Source organism: Dendropsophus ebraccatus, chromosome 4, assembly GCF_027789765.1.
Source record: "Dendropsophus ebraccatus isolate aDenEbr1 chromosome 4, aDenEbr1.pat, whole genome shotgun sequence".
In the NCBI taxonomy this organism is placed as follows: Eukaryota; Metazoa; Chordata; class Amphibia; order Anura; family Hylidae; genus Dendropsophus; species Dendropsophus ebraccatus.
In genome coordinates, this window is record NC_091457.1 from 104,049,659 (window position 1) to 104,065,787 (window position 16,129).

Consider the following 16,129-nt stretch of genomic DNA (forward strand, 5'->3'; position numbering starts at 1 on the left):
GAAGTGACACATAGGCTGAAATTTACAATTGTACACCTTTTTAAGTGTATTTTGTAGTCACCTTTTGGTGCACGGATAAGCCAACAGATTTACAAAGTGAACACATAAATGAAGATTGCTAGCCAACTGGCTTACCACAACAATCATTTCGTTAAAAAAAAGATAGCGTGTCAGAGGTGGAGGACAAGCTAAGGGCCACATTTACTATTTGTGATGTTTTAGTTGCACATATAAGTTAAATCAAAATGAAACTGGTGTAAAAGGGAGCAAAGCTACTCCACCTAGGCCACAAGGGAGACATAATGTGGTGCACGACAATGCAAAAAACATTGCTGCCTGACAAAACCTAACCAACATGCGCAACATTTACCAAGGGACATGCGCCACATACAGTAGTACACAAACACATCAGGAAAACTTAGGCCCTATTACACCAACAGATCTGACGACAGATTATCTGCCAAAGATTTGAAGCCAAACACAGGAACAGACTATAAACAGAGATCAGGTCATAAAGGAAAGACTGGATTTCTCCTCTTTTTAAATCCACTCCTGGGTTTGGCTTCAAATCTTTGACAGATAATCTGTCGTCAGATCTGTTGGTGTATTAGGGCCTTAATGCCACATAATGCACCCCACCTGTCTTTGATCCTTTCCCTCTCTACAGGGTTGGGGAATAGATACTAGCATTCACCAATCACCGCTATGAATTTATACGCATAGGGGGAAGTGATAAAGCTTTTACATACAAAACAAGATTTTTGTGCATCACTCAGTTGTTCACATATTGCGGCCTTGCACCCAGATTACCAATTTCAGAAAAGTGGACAGAGTGTAGCATAAGTGTGGCCACAAGATTCTGTCAGATTTACCATTATTTACATGACCAGCGTGGTGTATGTTCTGCCCGTATTAGTAATATCCCCCCAATGGATCTGTGATGTAAAATGTCATTGAAACCCACTGCAGCACCTGTGGCTGGCCCTGTGTGCTGCCAGTGCATTGCCCATAGCTCTGCCCTGCTCAGAATAACATTTTGAAGTGATCTGATTTATTTCATTTGATTCTTAAAGAGGATTAGGATTTGCCATCAATATCCGGTTAACATTCACCAGAAGATCACAGTGTCTCCTCATTCCTCGTTCGCCCTGCTCAGAGGCAGCATGGTTGCCCATAACAGTCAGTGTGCCACCATGTGGCCAAGCAGAGACCCCAGGAGATCAGTGTAACTACGCAATGATCTGCAGAGGTCACAGCAAGTGCACCACCATGGTTGATGCTCTTAAATCCATTGGCATTACGCTCATTATGAGGTGTAGTGTGAATAAAAACCTTTATCAACTGTATTATTGGGAATGGTGAGAGTAGGGGTTTAAGATGAGAAAAGATGGGAAACTGGTGCAGATCTCATAACTTCCTTGTGTGAGATGTTTCCTCCGCTCATATTCAGCCACAGCTATTAATATTCCGCGCTGTGCGCTAATTGTGCCGCCTGACCCAGTGAAAAATCGTTTTCTTCTGCTCATTAATTGCAGCAAGTGTTTTAATAAGGTTACCACCTGTACCCTCCTGCCAGCCCCGGATCCCATAGCATTACATGGAGGAAGGCGCCAGCACCCCGGCCTCCACTCCGTGCTGCGGCTCTCTCCATTCTCTCCTCATGTGATCATGCAGAACAAATGCACTAATTATATTGAGCGCAGGTGCGGTGCCCACAGGGGCTGTGCCATCCTCCCGCCTGAGGAATGCCAATGTTCCTTAAATGTACCCGCTCATCAGAGAATCAATAAACTTGTCACTTAGGCCATGACTGTAGAATTATACATAGAATGATCCGCACATCACATAATATGGGTCGGGTCAGTATCTATCTATCTATCTGTCTGTCTGTCTCTCTGTCTGTCTATCTTTATCTCTGTGTGTGTTTAACCCAACAAATCTGCATCATTTCCATCTCAGGGAATACTCCAAATACTCTCTGGTTACATCCAAAGCAGCTTGTTGTTATCTCTTAGTTCTCAGGTTGAAGGCCCTCTCTTCTTCCTGCTACGGTAGCATCTGTACAGTGTGTGCACTGCTGTCTTTTATTCTTAGAGATGTAGTTTTTATGCCCAGCACTATATAGATATTCAGGGGGAGATTTATCAAACTGATTTGAAGCTAAACTGGCTTCGTTGCCCCCTAGCAACCAGATTCCACCTTTCATTTCCCAAAGAGTCTATTAGGAAAGAAAAGTGGAATCTGATTGGTTGCTAGGGGCAACTGAGCCAGTTTCACTTTACACCAGTTTGTAGACAAAGTTTGCCACTCTGCAGGAAGACGTTGCATTGTGGGATCCCAGTATAGACATGAGTGTTGTCTGTCAGTGCGGTCAACATTGGATGTGACTGGAGTATAGTATAGTACATAGTACTAAACAAGAACAAATTATAAGGATTACAGCCAGATGTCCTGTATGGAAATAGAGTTACGGTACTTGATGAAAGTCTGTCTCCCTGCAGCCACCACTAGGGGGAGCTGACTGCCTAAAGACTTATACAGCACCCTTTAGGTATTCTTGGAAGCAAACAGGAATGTGCCCATTCACTGACAACAAGAAGAGATTGTAAAGAGCAGATTTGAGTGGACGGGGCAGATGTTTTTTAATTATGTCTTTAGATATTAGCGGTAAATCTGGTGCAATATTTCTGGATTGTAAAGCTGTGCTGAGTTAATGGCTCAACATCAGGTAGGATTGTGGGTATTTTCTCAGAATGAGCTCTTCTGAACATTAGCAATTTATTGCTGTTTGGTTGCAGCCAATAAGGCCATCTATTACTGTTACCCAGCTTTCCCAGACTTCTGAGTGTGTTATGTGATGATACATCGTCTTCCCCAATTTTGCTTTATAACAAGGTAGATCTGCCTTTTAGCAGCCTGAGAAAGCTGAATGAAAACAGTTGTGGCAGCCAAAATGGCAGCTTTGGTGGTTACCTAGCTTTCCCTGATACTTTTAAGAAAAGGCTTCAGGGCTTATACTGACGGGATCTCCATAGATAACACGACTATTGGTGATCATTGGGGGATGGAAGTGACAATAAAACCGAAAACACAAAGCACCAACGTGACATCTATGAATCAGAAGATTATGTTTTTCCTCATCTTTCCCACCGCGTCTCATCTCAGAACATCCCTTAAAATTTCTGGGCGTAATTGCCTCCATAAAAGCCTGACAGATGTTCCGGAATAATAAATCGCAGCCGTGATGTGAGGTGCGCGCCGGGGAGCGATGCTCTGCAGATCTCCAGGGAGGATGATACCACAGATCGATGCCTTCCCTCTCCGAGCAGGAAGAAGTTTCAGCTTCTTGGAGTAATTGAGAGATTTGGGAATAAAAAAGCGTTGTGGGAGGAGCTCTGCGTATGCTGGTTATTATAGGTTACTACCTACTGTGCATTATATACAGGCACTACTATAAGGTACTGGCGCCATATAGCCACAAAGCTCGGAGGTGACCTCTAATATTCTTTATTATAAATAGTGGAGGAGGGTCATTTTACCCATTATACATTACTGACATCTCTAACCTACTGTTTTGGCCCCACCATCTCATTTATATGGATGTGAACCATAGTTAAACTTCTCAGTCTCTTTCTAAAATATTCTCTGTATATCTATATCTATATGGCACATTGATGGTGTTGGAGAGAAGACCTTGTGTATTCATCATCTCTGCATGTGTTCTCTGGGGGTCTCTATAAGAGATAGCACAACTTCTTCTCCAGCTCTGTCTCCAGACCCTTGCGGTTCCCCCTATAGGAGCACGGACTCTGCTGGGGTTTGGGGATTTTGCTGCTCAGATCTCCCAGACTCAGCACATGGAGATCTGATTTAATATCTGCGGTTGTCAGATGCCGACTCAGCAGAGCACCGCAATGTAGTGTGAGCTCAATCCCCTTCCTGTAATCTTCTGACAGTCGGTGATGAGCGCAGCAGCTGCAGCTGAGGGGTCCGGTGGGAGCGGCAGACTAGTAGCTGAGCTCAGCAAACCCAGGACTAGAGATGTAGAGTAATGGCAGAGAAGGCTCGATCTTTGGAAGTCATCCTACTGGGGATGGAATATTGGGAGCCAACAGTCTCATTTAAAGGATCAGGCAGTCCTATGCAAATTAAGTCTTAAACTTTCTATCAGACTTTGTGCTTCTGTTCCTTGTCATTTTCAGGGTCCTTACTTGCTATTACTGATAGAGAACATGTTTTATTCACTCCCCAAGGCCCTGCTCCTATACTGACTGATGGGCTTGCTACAGTGTATCAGTGCAGTTTTAGTGTATCTGCAGTCCAGGCAGTTTAGATCACCTATATCTCTCCTGGTGGGAAGCTGTATAACATCCAATAAGGTTCCCACTCTCTCTCAGCTCTGTAGATTTGCTTTTCAGGAGTTGCAGAAAGCAGGGACCACTTGAGGCTTTTTATACAGATTGAATAATCAAGTCTCATGACACAGAGAACAGTCTTGGGTACAAACCCACACACCGTATACACAGCAGATACGCAACAAAAACGCAGCAGATTTGGTGGTGCAGATTTGATGCTGTGTCCAGTTATTTAGATCTAATCTGCTGCGTATTTGTTGCGTGTTTGTTACGTATTTGCTGCGTATCGCAGCAGTAAATAAGCTGCGTATACGGTGTGTGGGTTGTTAGTCGCACCACTACAGCCATGTGTGTCATCTGGTAGTTGCCTTATTTCCTGATGATTGTTTGTTTTCTTGTCTTCCTGCAGCTCTACAGAGAAAAGCGGAATCTATTCGAGGTGAAGGAGAACGTTCCCCGCAAGCTGGTGGAGAAAGTAGCAGGCGATATTGAAACCCTTCTTGCCAAAAAAGTGCGAGCTCTGAAGGTGAGTGAACCATGGAAGCAGAAAATACACTCCGAGCTCATGGTGACTGTGTTATGGATTCCCATATTCCCGCCAGCTCTGCTGTTTGTGTGTTTAGGACTGAGTTCATTCCACGTTGTCCTGCTTTTTCGGCATATACATTTTTGTACGGAGAGCGTGCTCATTCAGTTTAATCAGCTGAATGTAGTCAACTAGCGACACTTTTGTCCTATTTTCCAAATGTATTTTGCAGGGCTAAAAAATAAGCAGACAGTTACGTGTCTGGTGTAGCTAGAGCAGTTCACATCAGTAAATATACATATACACCACATGTACAAAAAGGTGTTGCACAGTGAACCACACCATGCCCATGATGATAAATAGACCAATTGCAAACCACATCTGAACTGGAGACAAGAGAGGGGGAAAAGTGGCCATGTTTTTGTAGCGCTGGATAACCCCTTTAAAATCCCTCACACAGTTTGGATATGCTATGGATTCTCCACTGCAGATTTCTGTGCAGAACATTTACACTGTTGCACACATATTTAGTGACAATTAATAAATGTATCTGCACCCTTTGCAGAAAGCATGCTTTGTGTTGGATGTGGCAGAAATAAATAAACAACCACCATAGAATGGTGCTGATAGCCAGGGCTGATCTCATCTCATTAGGGAAATTGTTACTGACTTCTCAGAGTTTTGTTTGTTGCTCCTTGAATCAATTGTTTGGGGACATTAAGAAAGATTCAATTACAGGACTTTATGGAGAGTGTTGTAAGGAGCGGCGATAAGCTGGAGTGGCAAACCTCCAAGAGCGATCTATCTGCACTCTCCATCTATAGACTCCGCAGTGTGTACACAACCGTACAATGGAATCACATTGTCTGGAAAATTCCTAGAAAAGGCATTTAAAGGGGAACAGATCACTACTGAGATACGGGCCACCAGTCATACAGTCAGCCTCTCCTGGCCTCAAATGGCTGATAACAGAAGACAATAGATTGAAGTCACCTGTCCTATGGCAGATACCAGAAAGCTCTAGATTAGATTTAGCTTGTGTACTGCCCCTAATATGCCTTTATATACAGTTGGAAGGAGATTTATCAAACATGGTATAAAGTGAAACTGGCTCAGTTGTTCCTAGCAACCAATCAGATTTCACCTTTCATTCCTCACAGACTCTTTGGAAAATGAAAGGTGGAATCTGATTGGTTGCTAGGGGCAACTGAGCCAGTTTCACTTTACACCATGTTTGATAAATCTTCTCCTATGTGTTTTGCATATTTTTTTTTTATAGTTTTAGCAGTTTCCTCAGATTTTGCCTCGCCTGTGGCTTCTCTGTCAGGTCTCACCTGGCGTTATCTTCTGCTCCATTCGCCCCAGTAGTTCGTCCATACGAGCGTTTTCTTTTCTCATTACTTTTCAAATGGGACGCAGCGAGACAAAACCACCCGTGAAATATGGCTGCGAAAGGTCTCCTGGCGGCTGCGTCCTCTGCTCGTGTCCTCTGTGTATTCCAGTCTGCAGCCGAGCGCTCCCCTCACATGTCATGTGACCTGCATTGTTCGATAGGAAACTAGAAAAGAAAGGAGCCCCAGATGAAATAACAGGGGATATGTATCAGTAATGGCGCACATCGGTGGTTCAGGCCTCATTTACCATATAATGCTTTTCTCTAATTCCATGTGCTATGGATAATTTATCACAAATTCCAGCAATTGTGGACATTATAGACATGACACGATTAACTCAAGAGCAGAGAGAAGAACCCAGTCACCCACAGTAGAGCCAAGTATTAGTACACTATGTCACACAGGTTGACTTCTCTGGGATGGTGTCACAATAATGGACTGGGGGAGGGATTCACTTGTCTTTCAGGGTCCGTGGAAAGCTGGGTTACGCTCTCAGTGTACTGTAAGACCATCATTTCTGTGGAAATAAATGTCAGATTGTCATGATTGTTTTTTTGGGAGACGTTCTTTTATGAGGTTGTGTTCACACTGCATTCCTGTTTATGTTTATTGTATACATTTTATACTCTTGGAACTGATAAAAATGTATATGTCAAAAGAATGCATAATTTGTGTTCAGCTGTATGCCGTACAGTAGCACAGACTAATACGCTATTTCTTACAGAGAAAAAAAGACAATATCAAAAAGAAGCCAGTGAAATGTAAACACAAAATACAATGTGAATCTGGCCCAGGGGTCTGTTCATCGCTCTTCTGCATTGTGATGCATTTTGGTAACCGTGCCGGTGGCTAGATTAGCAGCCGTGTCGGTGGGTGGCCATGCCTGTATAGACTGGCACTGATGTATGAGCATCAGATCATTGGGCCTCGGCGCAGGGTCAGGGTGCTTTCCCCGCACCTCATTAGTTTCACCGTCCCTCCAGTCCTGAGCGGCTTCTGATCTCAATCACTTGGGGCTGACAGGTTTAATTGGATTAAAAATGCAGCAGTAAAGCAGATTAGCTAACGAAGACATTAATCCCTGTGTGGGGGAGGGGCGCTGACAGCGATGTGACAGCACGCGTGTGCGATCATTAGCGCACTCCTATCCATAGCAGTAAACAGACTGATAATACGCTGCATGCCTAGAACAATGTGACACACAATTGTTAGAACGCATGCACCAGAGGTAGCTAGAAGCATTTATATAAGTTTATAATGTATGCATCTGACTGGGGGAAAATATTCATATATAGTATAGTTATTGCAGACACTTTTAACAGCCTAAAATCTGTTCTGTTCACTTGAATGGGACTGTTTCAGCAACAGGTAGGTGCATGTGACTTTATAGTAAGAAATTGCCTAATTTGTTTTTCCCTTAAATATTACTAGAAATGGCCTTGATGAACCTGCAAGGGGCCACCATGGACAGCCCTGTTCCCTGATGATATCACTAGTAATAGAGTGACCAAAAACTTCCCGTAGTATTATATTTGGGAATTGCTAGTTAAAGGGGTTCTCTACTTAGGACAATCTGAGTTGTTTAAAGCAGCCTGTCATGCTCAGACTGGAAGGTAGCTGATGGGTAGATACAGTAGTGGATTATAATAGGGGTGTTCCGGGCGGCAGCCCGGGGCCCTGAGCTCCTGGGGGGCCCATGACCACCCAAAAAGACTTATACTTTCAGTGGTGTACTCTCTCCTGGCTACACTTCCGCCATGATTTGCTAAAAATCACATTTTTTTATGGCAATTTTGCGCAAATCAGGACATCATGACATTATCTATACTGTACTATGAACGCCAGGCTAGTGCCGCCATAGTTACAGTGGGGTGGGGTGGGGGGGCCCAGGATTGGTGAACAGCCCGGGGCCTATGGTAAAGTTAATCCGCCCCTGGGTAGATAAATCATTTTTTCCTTCTAACCTCAAGTGTAAAAGAGTCTTTTCTAAGCTGCAGCACTCCTCCCCTAGCTTCCTAGATTTACAGGGCTCAGTGCTGGAAGACAAGCAGGGAAGCCGGGGGGGGGGGGGGGGGGGGGGCGACTGTTCATACTGCATCTCAGCACTGCCTCTTTGACACTTGAGCTTGTAAGGAAAACATGATTTTATAACTTTTTAAACCATCTGAAGCTTTGCGCATGATAAAGAGCTTCCTTTTAAGCTGGCCATACACATACGAAACCCGTCAGGCAACGACTACACTCCCTAAACATAAAAACTCTGCTCGACTGAGTGTTCTTGTGTTCAGAATAGAGAGAGAGGAAAGTAAGCCATCTCTCTTCTGGTCTCTTCTGGTGGTAGTTTATCTCCTTTAGAATAAAGGATCAAGGTAGTCGAACCTTCTCTCTCCCAACCTCACCTGTTTGGGGACAGTCATGAAGCCCACATTCACATGGATGGTTGGCCAGCCCTGCTGAATTCGTCAGGATCGGCTGACACATCTAATATGTTCAGGAGCCTTTAGAAAGATACAATGACAATAAACTTATGACCAAGTGCCCCCCTGCTGGGACCCTCAACAATGAGTTGTAATCTGGGGGAAGCTTAGCAGTACTCTGTTCTCCTGCAGCCTCACCAGAGGACAGATACGTCATTACACAGTGTCCATTCCTATCAGTCAGCTGTGCTGTCTGTGTAATGCCGGACATGACACATCCTCTAGTTTGTAGCCAAAAGATGAGGATTCTGAAATGGTTAACAATGAACTCCCTAATAGGATATATGAAAATAGGTTTCAGAAAGTGGACAACCACCTTAAAGGGGAATTATCTGTCAATGTATAATTGACTCTTTTAATTTTTATTCTATATCTGCACTTACATCTATGCAATGTCCCCATAATAACACTTGTTGGCAGCGTGGGGTTCTCTTTGGGGTGATGAGCTTCCTAGCAGCCAATCAGGATCTAACGTTTCATTTTCTAGAAGGAAAATAATAGTATGATACCGTGTTAGCCAGAACGAAACATAAGGTGGGACTCTTTGGTAGAAAGCCTGGTGCCCCTATAAGTACACTGAACTGTCTGGAGGCCCCATTGTGGTCTTGCTTACGGTGGGATTTAATACACATCTTCTAGCAGTTCCTTGTAACCAGAGCTTTGTACCAGACCCCAGATAATAAATACCAGCGTCTGGAAGTTTGCTGCCTCTCCCCAGTGGTCGTGTCAGCGACAATCTGTACTCTCAGCAGTCCAGAGCACTGTATGTGACTGATTGACATTGACATTTGGTCGTGTTGTACACCCCCTCCCCCCCAGCACAGGCTTGATGGGTTTCGTGCAGCAATTTTACCCCCCTGAAGCCAAGAGCGAGTGAATGGCGGCCGGCGCTCCCCAGCACAAATCCTTTACCAAACTCCAAAGGCGGAGAGTTCAGTAAATCCTCTCAGGTTTAATCTGCGCGGGGTAATTAATAATGACAATGCGGCCCCCTCCCCCGCCTCGCTAATTACCCGTTAGTAGCTTTGTTTTAATTATAATTTTAATTCTTCAAATCCAGACGCGTTTTATTTATTTGTATTGTTTGTGTTGGAGCCGCGTGTTTGTAGTGAGGAGACAGAGCAGGCGGGAGACAGATACCAGCAGCCGACCCACTCGCTCTTATGTATGTATATTTCCAGCTTTCATTCTCCTTCTCTGCACTCTTCTTATGTTTATTAGTTTCATTTTAAAGGGCCGGTGTCCAGTAAATAAAATAATCCTCGCATAACTATATATTCTGCAACTCTCTAATTCAATTCATGACCATGGCCAAAGCCTCTGCTTGTTGTCAGTAAATGGAACCTTTTTTATTTATATCTCATGGCCGAAATCCTGTCTTTGCCTCATACTTCTTACAGCTGAGGGTTCGTTACAGTTGTATCCAGGCTTATCAGTATTTTGTTAGGTAAACAGCCTTGACTCTAGACTGATAGTTACCTGCACTTATACACTGTAACATATCGTAGGACAGGAGAGAGATTTCAGAGGATTGCCTGGACAGAATACAGTTGTAGCAGAACTGCCTAGGCTGGATTTACACCAAGTGTCCATCATACTGGAATAAAATGGACGGCAACGTGTATGAAAGTGTACTACAGTGGGCCCAAACACAAAAAAACAGGGACTACATTCAGGACACTTGCCACATTATATATATCTTTTAGTGCATTTAAGTCCCATTAAAAAAAACGTGTACGTGCAGGTAGTGACTAGACCTAGTCACTAGTTGACTATGTTAAGGCTATGAAAATGAATGGGCCACCTGCAGTATGCCTGGTATAGGTCATCATCCCTCCCTACGATTCTACGATTGACTTAACACAGTGTGTGAACCCTTGGAGACATCCTGACCTGAGTTGATGGTTTGCTCTAGACACCAGTCATCTTCTCTAGGCTGATACACTTTGTATGTATTGATACATTATAACGCAGGTGATGTCAGCAGAGGATTGTGTAGACTAGGGCCTTGCTCCACTCTTCTCACACTGCGTCTTGCAGTGTACGTTGCAGGTGTACGTCAGAGGAACCCCGCCAGCATATACCCCCAGTGAGTAGCTGATGGACTATATATACTGCATGTTTTTTTCTATTTATTTTTTCAGTCGATTCCTCCATTTCTTACAGCAGTAAATTAAAATGATATACTTTTGTCTTTCATTGGCTGATGAGGGTTTATAGATATGTTTATTCTGATTTATACGGCAAATGGGCTCCCAAAACACAGTGTGAAAAGAGTCCAACAATCCCTCATGTGTGGATTTGGTTTCTGCAGGTTTTAAGCTCCTGAATGTAAATAATAATGTTCTCATCTACTGACAGCTAGCAGAGATTTTCAACTCTATGTGGAAATAAAGCACAAGTGTATGAGGGAGTTGCACACTGGCTATGTTTTTGGTTTGCTTAGTTTTTTTTAGTTTTTTTGTCACTTTGGTGGGGATACAGTATGTTACCATGTATCCATGTACAGCTGCCATCTGGAATTCTCAGAAAAATCCTTGAGTTGTCATCTGTTATATCTGGCCATCATGGCCACCAGGACAACTTCATGGAGATTCTTTTTTTAGGCCTTATGCACACGTTCCGTAATCTACGGATCCGTATTTACGGATCCGAGTTAGTGCACATTTATGTCTATTGGGCTATTCACACTATCAGTAGCAGAAATGGATGAAAATCAATCCTGAAAAAAAAAGGACATGTCCTAGTACGGACCCGGTGCGGACCCTGATTTTTTTTACGGATCCTCTCATTGAAATCAATTGTTTACGGATTGTAACATGTTGGCATCCGTATTTCCGTAAAAAAATACGGATGAAGTGCATTGAAAAGCATTGGAGTAGTAAAAATCGATTTACGGAAATACGGATGCAATGCGGATGCAATACAGATGTCCAATCCGTAAATTTTAGCGGGTTGTTTCAGAATCAGAAAAAATTACTGAACGTGTGCATAAGGCCTTAGGGTATATGCACACTAAAGGTAAAGGTAATAAAGGTAGTGGATAGCTCTTCGGGGATTCCGCTGCTCGCTTATTTTGTTGGTATATCTTTTATTTTGTTTATATATCTTTATTCAGTTTGTATATTCTTTATTTAGTTGGTACATTTATTTTGTTGGTGTATCTTTATTTCATCAGTATATTCTTTCATTTGTTCAGCAAATCTCAGTGAAAAGATTAATAAGAGGATGATGGGACACCTTTTAGTGTGGAATTATTGCAGCTTTTGGTGCAGAATTTTTGCTGATTCTTGCTGTGTGACTGGGACGGTCCTGGCAGGTAGATCTGCATTGAATACAGTTTCCTTGTATCTCCTCATGTTTCCTCTTCCTATCTTCCCCTCCCCCCTTTTTTTATTTGTCCCAGTTTCTCTTCATGAGTCTCTTTGCCAAGCTGGGAAAGGTGAAGAATCCTAGAAGAGTTCCTGACCAGAGGATTGTGGCTTGGTTGCACACACGTGTCAGATGGTGATGGCTTCATCACGTAATGACGTTAATGTCTTTATTAGTCATCTCTTTGTAGGACCAGCTCCTAATTTCACAGCCCCTCCCCAATTTATTATTGCAGGTCCTCCTTGACGTTCCTGTCCCTGCCATAGCATTGCCCCCAGCATCTGTGGCCTTCTCTGCTGTACCCATGGGATGTTGCTTCGGCTGGATAATTGTGTTTTAGGATCCATTATTGTGCATTAGACAATCTTGACCTATAATTTCTATTTCTTGGAGACTGAATAGATGCTTTGAGAGCCAATTAGGAGTGAATCCTGAGGGTGAGGCGGCACGGTCGGGGCATTTCTGCTCCAAATGCTTCTACTTCAGGCTGATTACAGTCATCCCCTCCCCCTGCCCTGCCAGTGTTATTAGTCCCTGCTTGCCCCATGGAGGGTAGACCACACTGCGGCTCTGGATTAGAGCTCTTTCTCTGCATGGATCATGGGTTTTGTGGTGATTAATAGTGTGGTATTTGGGATGGTGGTTCAGGGACCTGCTGCAGACCAGTGTCAAATTGTCCATGATAGTCCATGACAGTATTAGAATAATAATAGTTGTATAGCACCAACAGATGTCCAACATCCATCACTAGTTCACTCAGGACTGTGGTATGAGGCGGCTGGTGCCTCACTTCAGTTGCTTGGACATTGAAATGTGATGTCCTTTATGTGTCTTGCTGATAAAGTGGCTGCCTAGGTGTTGGGCCCAGTGGAAGTTGAAGAGGTCCTTGATGTTGTGTGCCTCCTCTTTCACCATTTGATGGCGCCGCCATTGTCTAACACAGTGAGTCAAGAGGTTGCCTTTCTTATGACTTCAAACAGGAAATCTGGAATTCACAGATCTATTGTAGATGTAAAACCTTGTATGTCTGTGCCACTTACTGGTTACTGTCACAGAGAAAGCTTCCACCATTCCTACCATTCCTCTCAGTCCTTTGTCTATTACCTCTCAGCTTCTAACCTTCTTGTTCATTTTTGAGAAGAGAATAAAGGGTTAATTTTGTGTCTTTGGCAAAGGCTGCTTTCTCGTGCCCATAGCGCAGGCTCTGCGTGGTTGGTCTTAGCTGTTACATGGGGTAGTCGGTATGAAGCTGATAACACTTCCCTGCTGGCTGCCAAGTTATCTCTTTGCCAAATGCTTGTCTCTCTGGGAGTCCAGGCACTAAATGTGCCAGACGCGGGAGGAGGGCACCTTTCCATGGGTTTACCCACAATACCGTCTGGTGCAGCGGTGAGTGAGATTGTGTATATGTCAACACCATCTGCTATAGCATCTTGAAGAAGAGAACGTGCAAAGCAGGAGGGGGGACCATGGAAACTTCAGACAGTCTGAGCCTGTGATGGGACCGGTTTGTATGCAGCAGCATGATACTACTGAAGAGATGGGGGGCACTTACTTGTCTCATGAACCACACAGCTCACAGGTCATGAATCTCATCACCCAGTAATGTGTCAGATGTTCAGTTCTGGTAGATTGGGGGAACTGGGGGGGGGGGGGGGGGGGGCATCATAACAGGTACAAGTCAAAGTAAGACCCCATCTTTATGGTTTTCACTGTGAGTATTTACCCCAAAACAATCCCTTTTTTTCATCCCTCAAATAAATCATATAGCGAAAGCAGACCATACATAGATATAGTCACAAGTAAGCTATATTTGAAGGGGTATTGCTCCCTAAGAGCTAAGTAATAAAATGCTCCCAAACCTAACTGGTCCTTTGAATATTTTGAGCCGTCTCCAGTCTCTCAGGCTGCTGCCATTCCTGAGTTAAAGTTTTTCTAAAAGCCAATCTATAACCAAGATGGCAGTGGCCAGGAAACCATTATGCAGTGCTTTTCTGTGATTGCTGCTTGCTGGGATCTGTAGATCTACAGAAGCTCTGTGGCCTGATATATTGTGATGTGGATGGATAGCAGCTTGCTGGGACCTATAGTTCTACACAATATATCAGGTCACAGAACTTCTGTAGAACTACAGGTCTCAGCAAGCAGCTATCCATCCACATCACAATATATCAGGTCACAGAGCTTCTGATGTGTATTGATAGCAGCTTGCTGGGACCTGTAGTTCTACAGAAGCTCTGTGACCTTATTTATTGTGTAGAACTACAGGTCCCAGCAAGCTGCTATGCATCCACATCGCAATATAGCACAGTCCACAGTCAGCTTTGTCCAGCAGCAGGAGTCGGGGAAATTCCAGTGGGTAATAGAGCTGGCACTTCGCTGAATGGTATGCTGCACGGGTGAGGGGGTTTAGGGGTGGGGGTGCGATCACGGGCAGAGAAATGTATTTATGCCCCAGGGGTGGGGGAATGGGTGTCGGTAGAGGGGGCTACCATTTATATACGCCCATGGGGCGGGTGGGTTTGGGTCGTGCCGGCAGAGAAACATGTTTGCCGAGGGTTGACGGCGCCAGCAGAGTAACATAACTAACATAACATATGTATGCCGTGCCTGTGGGGGAATAAGGGGAGCAGGAAAACGGAGCAGGACAGGCCAGCTGTGTGCCTCTAGGAATGGGGGGGAGAAGGGTTGCCGGCGCAGTAACAGAGCTGTCATCGCTCTCTTCAGGGGAAGACTGTCATTCCTCTCTTCAGTGGGCAGGGTTATAATCGCTAACTCTGCCCATTGAAGAGACTAAGGACCCGTGATGCCCGACACAGAGGGTGGGAGCCAGGAGCAGGGAGCAGTGTAAGAGTTTTGATGATTTTATGCAGCCAGAGGGGATGAGTGCACGTAGAAAACAGCAAAACTGTGCAGAATCTGAAAAGCTATGGATGGGGAATTTATTTAAGAGAAATTATTTCGGGGGGAATACCTCTTTAATCTATTGAAGCATATGGCTATGTTGCAGGTATGCCATAGTATCAGTTTTTATACCAATATGCCGATATTCTGACTTATACCTGTGGCAGAGGCCATAAGCGGAATTTGAGGCCCAAGTAACAGTGATTGTCAGGGGCGTAGCGAGGGGAGGGGGGGCATCCTTCCTGCACAGGGAGGAAGTGCAGGGTGCCTCCTGAGGGGTTTGGGAAGACAGTGAGCAGTCATGCATATATTATATGCATGACCACTCACTGCAGTACAGAAGCAATACACTGATGTCTCTACTTCTGTACACATATTCCGTTGCACGTAAAGAAGCAGGGACTCCAGCGTAATGCCGGACTCCCTGCTTCATATGGGGGAGCACAGGGGGAGAGGGATCATCACTGCTGGGGAGCACATGGGAAGGGGAATTATCACTACTAGGGGAGCACAGGGGAAGGGGTATCATCACTACTGGGGAGCACAGGGGAAGGGGGATCATCACTGCTGGGGGAGCACAGGGTAAGAGGGATCATCGCTGCTGAGGGAGCACATGGGAAGGGGGATCATCACTGCTGAGGGAGCACTGGGGGAGAGGGATCATCACTGCTGAGGGGGGGGGAAAGGGGAAGGGGGATCATCACTGCTGGGGAAGCACAGGGGGAGAGGGATCATCACTGCTGGGGGAGCACAGGGGAAGGGGGATCATTGCTATTGGGGAACACAGAAAGAGGAATTATCACTACTGGGGGTGCACATGGGAAGGGGAATTATCACTACTAGGGGAGCACAGGGGAAGGGGTATCATCACTACTGGGGGAGCACAGGGGAGGGGGGATCATCACTACTGGGGAAGCACAGGGGGAGAGGGATCATCACTGCTGGGGGTGCACATGGGAAGGGGAATTATCACTACTAGGGGAACACAGGGGAAGGGGTATCATCACTACTGGGGGAGCACAGGGGAAGGGGGATTATCACTGCTGGGGGAGCACAGGGGAAGGGGGATCATCACTGCTGGGGAAGCACGGGGAGAGGGAT

The 16,129-nt window shown here is 44.9% G+C and overlaps 1 protein-coding gene across 2 annotated transcripts in view; it reads left to right on the forward strand.

Annotated features, from left to right (window-relative positions):
• Positions 1-16,129, forward strand: part of CACNA2D2 (calcium voltage-gated channel auxiliary subunit alpha2delta 2) — a 193,048-nt gene that overhangs the window by 91,671 nt on the left and 85,248 nt on the right. For both annotated transcript variants that reach the window (XM_069966573.1, XM_069966575.1), the window contains exon 3: positions 4,765-4,881. In XM_069966573.1, the coding sequence (XP_069822674.1) occupies positions 4,765-4,881 (117 nt within the window). The remainder of the gene's footprint in view (positions 1-4,764; positions 4,882-16,129) is intronic.